Raw genomic sequence first — 9274 nt, forward strand, 5'->3', positions numbered from 1 at the left:
TGGCTCTCCAGGTTTTGTTGGACTCCCACTCTCTTAATCCCCAGCCAAAATGGTCAAAGGTCTGAAATGATGGGAGTTCTTCTGATGTTTCTTTTTTATTTAAACTTACATGTTGCCAAATAGTGACAGTGTTTTCACCTAATGACTGCATTCACTTAACAGATCGTGGTGATTAACTTGCAAAAAGGTTCGTAAAATCAGGTCACATAATCACCTGCTTTACGACCATCATGACTTGCAACCATTATTATTATTATTATAGACTATCAGTAATCATATAGTAAATACGGTTAGGGCACTAAGTTGGCGAAAGCTGATGCAGCTATTAGAATCTAGATCAGTGGTTCTCAACCTGTGGGTCGGGACCCCATTTGGGGTCGATCGACCATTTCACGGGGGTCGCCAAGCAAGGCTGTCCGCCATTTTTTTTGTCTGCCATTTTTTTGTCCGCCATTTGTTTTCCCCTTTTCCGCCGGGTGCCTTACCTCTCTTGGGCTGGGCCAGCTGGTGGTCGTCCTGCTCCGTCTCTGCCGCTTGCCAGCTACGCCTCGGCCGGCGCAGGGGGCGGAACCACACATGCGCGGCGCTCCCGGGCAGTGAAAGTCCTCGACTTACGACCAATTGGGTAGTCCTCGACTTACGACCGGTTTAGTCCTCGACTTATGACCGGTTTAGTCCTTGACTTACGACCAGTTGGGGTCGCGGTATTAAAAAGGTTGAGAACCACTGATCTAGATAATGATGGGGGGGGGGGAAGAGCCCTAAAGAAAATAACCTTGCTGAGTGAAATAGTTGCACTGCTTTAGTGCTGGAAATAACTATTTGACCTATTCTGGTGTAACCCTTTTAGGGCTTTTCTTAAAATAGGATATCTAGAACAATGGCCTCCAGCATGGCATCTGCTTTCCTGGTGATATAAAAGGGGAATCCAGGTGTTCCAATATGTAGTTGCAAAACAAGGAGGGAATTCAAGTCCTGATCTAGTCATGAAAGCCAGTTGGGTGACTTCAAATCATTTTCTCTCAGTCCAACTCACCTTACAGAATTGTTGTGGGGAAAAATAGGAGGAGGAAGGTGTGTTTGATATATTCTCCGCCTTTTTGTTATTTGTAAAAATAATAACAAAAGCAGGATAGAAATAAATAAGGGCGCACATTTTAGGAGATGGAAAAATATCCCAAGATTTTGGCAGTTTCCCCCAGATGGCCGTGTTAAATCAAAATTTCACAAGTTCTGTCAATCTTTGCAAGATTAAAATATAATAAGTTTTTGTTACAATTTACCAATGTATATGTATTTTGCAAGTATAGATGCAAAATTAGATCAGCATTTTCCAAACCGTTTCTTTTTTCATTTAAATTACTAATTCCGCTGTCATGTATTTTATCATTATCTTATAAGATCAATATATATTGCAAAGTAGTTTACAATTTTATAAATAAATTTCTCATTTACTTGGCCAGTGGTTCAAGATAAAGAGGGAGGGGGAAACCTCTTAGATCTGTGCCTAATTTATTAGTGCTTAATTTATTGATGGAATTGTCAAAAACTAGCAAACGTTGGTAATTAAAACAACTTTTAAAATGGATTAAAAGAAATTAGTCAGAAAGATCTTAGTTATAATGGCAAACTGAAGACGCCTATTGTTTGTATAAGTCTGACTTTTTGAATCACACATGGCCAATAAAGACTATTCTATTCTATTCTATTCTATTCTATTCTATTCTATTCTATTCTATTCTATTCTATTCTATTCTATTCTATTCTACTCTACTCTACTCCATTCCATTCCATTCCATTCTCCTGCCTTCATTAATTTTACAAATAACTCAAGGTGGTGAATATATCCAATACACTTTCCTCCTCCTATTTTCGCCACAACAACAACCCTGCTAGGTGGATTGGGCTGAGAGAGTATCTCGCCCAACATCACCCAATTGGGTTTACATGGCTAAGGCGGAACATAAACTCACAGTCTCCTGCTTTCTAGCCTGGTGCCTTAACTACTAGACCAGGAGTAGGCAACCTTGGCTCTTTTATGACTCGTGGACTTCAACTCCCAGAATTCCTAAGCCAGCATGGCTCAGCTTGGAAGCTTCTCCCTTTCCCCTCAGCATGGCTGGCTCAGGAATTCTGGGAGTTGAAGTCCACGAGTCATAAAAGAGCCAAGGTTGCCTACCCCTGTACTAGACCAAACTGGCTCTCCTTAATCTTATTTGGCAACATGTAAGTTTAAATAAAAAAGAAACATTATTAGAGATATCCATTCATAGTTCTGATAATGAGTCTGCTTAGGGCAGTGAAAAAGAAAGTGTTAGCAGCAACATATATCATAGAAAAGAGGTATATATAATAGAAATAAAACAAGAGGAAAAATACGCTGATCCAAAATTAGGATTATATGTTTTAGATTATGAGATCTTTAGATTATGAGTTTTCCCAAGGTCTATGGCAGTGATGGTGAACCTTTTAGAGACCGAGTGCCCAAAACCCGCCTGCCCCTGCTCTGCCCCGTCCTGCCTGCCTCCCCTGCCACCCTGCCTGTCCACAGGGCCACTCACCACCTCCACGACCCGCTGCAGATCGCCCAGGCGACCCAGCAGCGCCATGGGGGCCATGCCATCCGCATCAACTGCACGCAATGGGGCACAAGGGCGGAGTCTTGTCCCCGCTGCCTGGCTGCCATGTCCTTGGCTGCGCTGCTCTGTGCGGACCACGCTCGGGGACAACTCTCCTCCGGGGGGGGCTGCTGGTGAGGAGGGGGCCGCAGGGCTGGGGCGACGGCACGCGTACCCACAAAGAGGGTTCTGAGTGCCACCCCTGGCATACATGGCATAGGTTTAACACCACTGGTCTATGGGAAAAAGCACCACCCATTCTTATTTTATCCATTAGGAGCAAAAAAAAAAAAAAGAAGACTTTACTATTCAGAAATTCAGTTATACAGGTAGTCCTCAACTTATGACTGTAACGGAGCCTGAAATTTCTATTGTAAATCACGATGACTGTAAGTCAAAGAACACACATGACCAGATCTGATGTTATAACTTTTTTGTGGTGGTTGTTAAATGAATGCCACAGTTGTGAAGCAAATAATGTATTTATTTCCATGGAGGGTTTTTTTGTCAGAAACCAGCTGAAAAGGCCAGAAACTGAAAAAAAAATGTTGAAAACTATGGTCATGTGACCTTGGAACACTCAACCAGCTGTAAAGGTGAGCAGTTGCCATGTACCCAAAATGTGGTCATGTCATCCTTTCTGTGTGTGTGTGTGTGTGATTGAGCAGCCTCAGAAATCCAGAACCAGGTCTTAAGTAGCTACTGGGAGATCCATCATTAGTTTGAACAGTCACTAAGTTACCAGTTGTAAGTTGAGGACTACCTGGAATACATTATTTTACAGTACTATAAGAAAAAAAAGGGGGCGGGGAGAAAGAAAAAAAAGAGAGGAAGGATCACAACTGATTCTGAAACACAAGACCAGAAAATGCACAACTGTCGGCTATTTCTCACAGGTTAATGGCCTGTTACCACCTGCTTTCTGCAACCTCCCTTATAAAGGAAGGAGAAAGCTATGGTTTTCTTTAAGAACTGAATGCACACACTCAGGAAATATACCTGTAGACCACAGCAGCCAACAGCATTCAATATGGAAGCATTGTGGACCACTCTGTAAGGAATTCCCTGCTTCACAGCCCGGAGAACAAGGTCACTATGTGTAGTTGCCCTGCAGTAAAAAAAAAAAAAAAAAGCAAGTTATAAAACATGGTAAATTTTCTGTAGCACTGCAATTATGTAATAATAGCAATAACCAAATGTTGTCTTCCCTAATAACCCTTTTCCAAAACATGAAGCTATCCAAATCCTTGTTTTCCAATTCAAATGCAGAATTTTGTGTATCTGTCGCTTGCACTCATTTCCAAACTAGTTCTGTTCCTCAAGCACCATTGTGTGTGTGATTGCAATCCATGGCCTGTTGCAAATCTACACACCTTAAGACCTCATGGCATCTTGTAGATGGGATGATAATTATCCCAAAATGAAGGTTAACATGTGAATCAGTTAAATCCAAGAAATAAATGTCCCCCTGAACTGTATCATTCAGGGAATTCATTCAATCTATCTAGATAATGTACTGCTGTGGAAACAGAAACAAAATCAAATCAAGATGTATTTTTTTTTCCTCCCACACTTTCTCTCCCCCCCCCCCCCGCGTGCCAGTCAGAGCCTAAGAAAGTTGCAAAACCTTATCGTAAATTTGTATTTCACATATGGACACTTGAGAAGTATATGCTTTCAGATGGTCCTTAGTGAAACAGCAAGAGGGATGAAAATCCACACTGAACTCAACCAACTAAATCTGGAAAAGAAAAGAAAAAATCCAAGCGACCCTATACCAAACCTAGTTGAAACACTAGAATGCTAAAAATTACAGTCGTTTGCATTTTAACTTTAATAAACGATTGCGTCTGAAAACTAGGTGCTCCATTTCTTTGTCTCTTTCTGAAAACTGCAAGACATCTGTTAGCTGGCAAACAGCAACTCGGGCACAAAGAGCAACTCTGGCGTAACTCCAATGCTCTCTTTTAATTACTGTGCAAACGGAGTTTCATTTAATTGCAGATGAGAAACTTGGTATGCATGCTCTGTGCTTGCCATAGTATGCAAAATGCTTGTTTTCTGATACATTCACATTTGTTATTCAAGAAGACTGGGGGGGGGGGGAAGTGAATGGTAGCCCCTCATAAGTGCTGGATTTCCACTGCATGTGCCAGGCAAACATCTAGCTTAAAGAAAGATCTCTTCTGAGGGATTTAGAAAACAAAAGATTGCAAGAAATCAAGAGAAGTGCAGTAAGGCGTACAGAAAACATGCAAATCAAGGCTGTCAGAGGCTTTAGTTAAAAGAGCAGCAGCTCCCTATAAGCACTGATAAATGTACTGCTGAAAAAAGTTATTCATTAGAATTAATATGGCCTACCATTCAGATACTAAGATGAGTAGGCTAGAGGTACTTGGCCAACAAGAATTAAGGTGTTTGAATGCAAAAGCGGACATTGATGAAGAGATGTTCCTGGAGCTACTGACTGCTCAAAGCTCTAACCCTAGAGAAGCTCCTAATCAAACATGCATCAATCACATTTACTGTATTATCCACCCAAATGTAGAAATTAATTTAATAAGACAGCCAAACCTCAACAATGGCTTCAGCTGCTCCCATTTCCCCAAGGAATCTTAGTTTAATGCTGCTTATTGGATGGAAGAGAAAGAGGGAAAAGAAAGAGCATCTGGCTGAATAGAGTGATTAAGCAATCCACTCTCTGGCACTGATGCTTAATTCCCATTGAGGTACATCCAAGAGTTGCTGAGACTAACCCTTCTATCATTTTTTTTGAAGTTCTGTTTGATTGCTCCGACCACACATTGCATAATATAGCAACGTTTGCACTCAGAAAAATATATGTTAGTCAGTTGTTTAGATTTTGTGTTGGTGTACATATCATCTTTCTATGTAAAAATTAATCATTTTTTGTAATTACCTTTTAGAGAGTGACAGGAATAATATAACAAGTGCAATAGTTAGGGAATAGCAAAGGATAATTTTAATTATAAAATTAACTAGTCACCTGAAACCAGGCAGACTCTAAGCAGCTTATAGAAATAGAATTTTCCCTTTAGAACTCATTGTAAAGAATCAAAAAGTTTTCACAATAGGAAAACCAAGTAGGCAACTGACTGGGAACTAGGGCACATAGTAACCACAACAGAGCATGGCTAAAGCTTTTGCGCTCTAGTCTATTCAACTTCATTCCAAACTGAATAAAATTTAAAACAATTAAAATACTTTAATGTCAAAAATGCAACTGTTAGCCAAGGCAATTGTAACAAAACTGCCAATTGCATTTCTTAGAAGTTTGGATCTCCATTAGAATCTAAACATTATGCTTGTTTGTTTTCTTATATAATGTTCAGAGGCAGCTTTAAGTAAAGGCAATTGCAGCACTCTAGTATGGAGATAACTAACATATGATTAACAGAAGCTAGAAAATCCATAATTGATAGATAAAATTAACCTAGACTGCATTGCCACTATCTGCTTTGTTGGCCCGCAAGCCCAAGAATATCTTAGGATTCACAATGAATATTTTGCAGCAGAGCAGATTCTTTCAGGACTAAATTAACATTTGTGTGCAGATAAGGAAGATACCCAAATCTTCAGAACCTATACGGATTGTTTTTGTTGGATTAATACATTTTATCCGGATTAATCTTTAACTGTCAGAATGCCAGACCACCAAAAGCTTATAAACATTTTAAAACCTGAGGTTGGCCCACAGCAAAGTTTGGAAATAATCTTGGAGTGAAGTTTGTGTTTGAATGATTTATATGGAAACATTTGGCTATATCAAACAGGGTTCTTTTCATTGTGTTTCAGCACAAAGATTCAGTAAGACACACTTAATAATTATGTCACTGCTTTGAGTGGAGTAATTATATTAATTCACCGTGGTTGGTATCATCTGTAAGTGCCATTTGTTTAAAAAGGCAGGAAGAAAGCAAGAAAATGTCCTTTTCATGTTGCTAAAGATGTATATCAATCCCCATTTATGTATATGCATACATTTCTTTCACAGCAGGAATTTCTCAGATGATGCCCATGGCAATTACATTTTCTCAACCCTCTCATCAGAAGGGCAATATTAATTTTAAAGCCCCAGCTGGAAACAAAAGCTGCTTTCCTTTTTACATTGTAGATTGATGATGCTCAACTGGCTAAGGCAGAAGGAAGGGGAAAGAAAGGGCTGCAAATATAAATGGAGCAAGGAAACTTAATAAGTCAAACTCATTTGTAATGGACCCAGATGTCTACAGTATGGATAGACTGTGTAACTTGTACTGCAGCATTACATTTCAAAAACCATCACATGGATTGTAGATGCAACATGAAAGTTGACAAAACAGTCTGAACAAGCCTTACTGAATCTCTTGAGAAACCAATAAGGAACAGCATGTATGAAAAATACCTTTTTTTAGAAGGCAGCCAAGACATCAATAATCAATTTACTTCACTACTGACGAGCAAGGTATTATAATACATCATGCAAATTAGTGTGCATTCCTATTTAAAGGTGCAACACAGGTGATCATCTTGGCAAGTCTGACTGCATCGGGGCTAAGAAATTGGGAGCATGCTTCTCCTATAATTTCTCTTCACTTCTTCATGAACTGCCTTCCTTCCCAAGATCTGGTACTGATTACTAATAAGATTTCCACATAAATCATTATGATCACTCGTTGTACCCATTATATGGTAAATAAATAAAATTATTGTAAATAAATAAGGTGGGTCTCCAAATCCATTTTAGAGCCTATTTTTAAATTCTGATGTTAGCTTCCACCAATGTACAATTAAAAGGTTAATCAGGAAAGTTATGGAAGTTAGGCAGAAGAGATTCTGAAGCATACATTATAGAGGGAAAGTTACTTTTTTTCAGTGTAATCACACTAGAGATATGTTTAAAACCATAGGTTGTGGGATTTTATTTGGCGTTTTCTTTTCTTACCCAAAAGGATCACCAACTACGAGAAAAGCCACATCAGTTTGATATGCATCTTTCAGGATATCATCAGCATATTGCTCTACAATTTCTCTGTCAGCAAGGATCAGCTCTTTACCATAGAAATCTTCCTACAAAAAGAAAAAGGTTATATCTGTAGCTTATATGTTCCAAAGCAGTGATGGCGAACCTTTTAGAGACTGAATGCCCCAAAACCGCCCCATCCCCCAGCCTGCCTGTGCTCCAACCCCGCCCCGCCCGCAGGGCCACTCACTGCCCAGGTGGCCTTGCAGTGCCATGGCAGCCACGCCCTCCGCCCGCACCCCGCAGGATAATCTGCACGCGACGGGCAAAAGGACGGAATCTTGTCCCTGCTGCCTGGCTGCCATGTCCTTGGCTGCGCTGCTCCGCACGGGCTGTGCCTGGGGGAGACTCTCCTCCGGGGGGGCTGCTGGTGAGGAGGGGGCTGTGGGGGGGAGGCAGGGCTGGGGCAATGGCACGCGTGCCCACAGAGAGGGCTCCAAATGCCACCTCTGGCACGCATGCCATAGATTCGCCACCACTGTTCTAAAGGAAAGTAAGGTGACATGCAAAAAGATCTGGCATTATGATACCATCACAGCTATCCTGCAAAGCAGTTTAGAATGAAATCGAGTGGATGCTTAAGAAACTGTCCCAAGGATTGGGGTAGACAATTTTTGGGTGGTTGACCTTGGAGGATGGGCACACATTCTTTTTAATAGTGTTTTCAACCAATGAGGATAGCAAATGGGCCTGACTTTTTCATGCCTTTCTGTTCTGAGGGCAGCATGTTTAATTTTCAAATTACTTTCACAGTTTAAAGGACACTAAGTCCACTTGAAGACTTAGAAAATCATGAGCTATGCTACTTTAATTCAGGAGGAAATCACATTGCTAAGCATTCAGTGACCTACTGATCAATTGTAGTAGCACAACTGCAGGAGGCCTGGGGTACTACAAAGCAGGGCTGAGGGCTATATGGCTTATTTAAAAGAATGGCAGATTGCAAAAATTACAAATGGGTGGCTTTGCCTTTTGCATTAAGTCATCAACTATTGTTAACAAACCACATTACTTAGTATTCATATCCTATTAAGTGAAAGCCAAGCTATAACAACAACAACAACAACAACAACAATAATAATAATAATAAAGTTGGAAGGGACCTTGGAGGTCATTAAGTTCAACCCCCTGCTCAGGCAGGTAACCCTATATCATTTCGAACAAATGGCTGTCCAGTTTCTTCTTAAAAACTTCCAGTGTTGGAGCATTCACCGCTTCTAGAGGCAGGTTGTTCCACTGCCTAATTGTTCTAACTGTCAGGAGGTTTCTCCTTAGTTCTAGGTTGCTTCTTTCTTTGGTTAGTTTCCATCCATTGCTTCTTGTCCTGCCTTCAGGTGCTTTGGAAAATAGCTTGATTCCCTTTTCTTTGTGGCAGCCCCTGAGATATTGGAACACTGCTATCATGTCCCCCCTCGTCCTTCTCTTCGTTAAACGAGACATACCCAATTCCAGCAACCGTTCCTTATATGTTTTAGCCTCCAGTCCCCTAATCATCTTTGTTGCTCTTCTCTGTACTCTTTCTAGAGTCTCAGCATCTTTTTTACATCGTGGTGACCAAAACTGGATGCAGTATTCCAAGTGTGGCCTTACCAAGGCATTGTAAAGTGGTATTAATACTTCACGTGATCTTGAT

At 40.7% G+C, this 9274-nt stretch overlaps 1 protein-coding gene across 3 annotated transcripts in view; it reads right to left on the bottom strand.

The window, feature by feature from the left end:
• The window catches only part of DPH5 (diphthamide biosynthesis 5), a 37220-nt gene that overhangs the window by 24092 nt on the left and 3854 nt on the right, over positions 1–9274 (bottom strand). For all 3 annotated transcript variants that reach the window (XM_015831607.1, XM_015831606.1, XM_015831609.1), the window contains exons 3-4: positions 7564–7688; positions 3618–3726 (exon numbers count right to left, since the gene is read on the bottom strand). In XM_015831607.1, coding sequence (XP_015687093.1) covers positions 3618–3726; positions 7564–7688 — 234 coding nt within the window. The remainder of the gene's footprint in view (positions 1–3617; positions 3727–7563; positions 7689–9274) is intronic.

This window comes from Protobothrops mucrosquamatus, unplaced genomic scaffold (assembly GCF_001527695.2).
Source record: "Protobothrops mucrosquamatus isolate PMUCROS unplaced genomic scaffold, P.Mucros_1.0 scaffold_267, whole genome shotgun sequence".
Taxonomy (NCBI): domain Eukaryota; kingdom Metazoa; phylum Chordata; class Lepidosauria; order Squamata; family Viperidae; genus Protobothrops; species Protobothrops mucrosquamatus.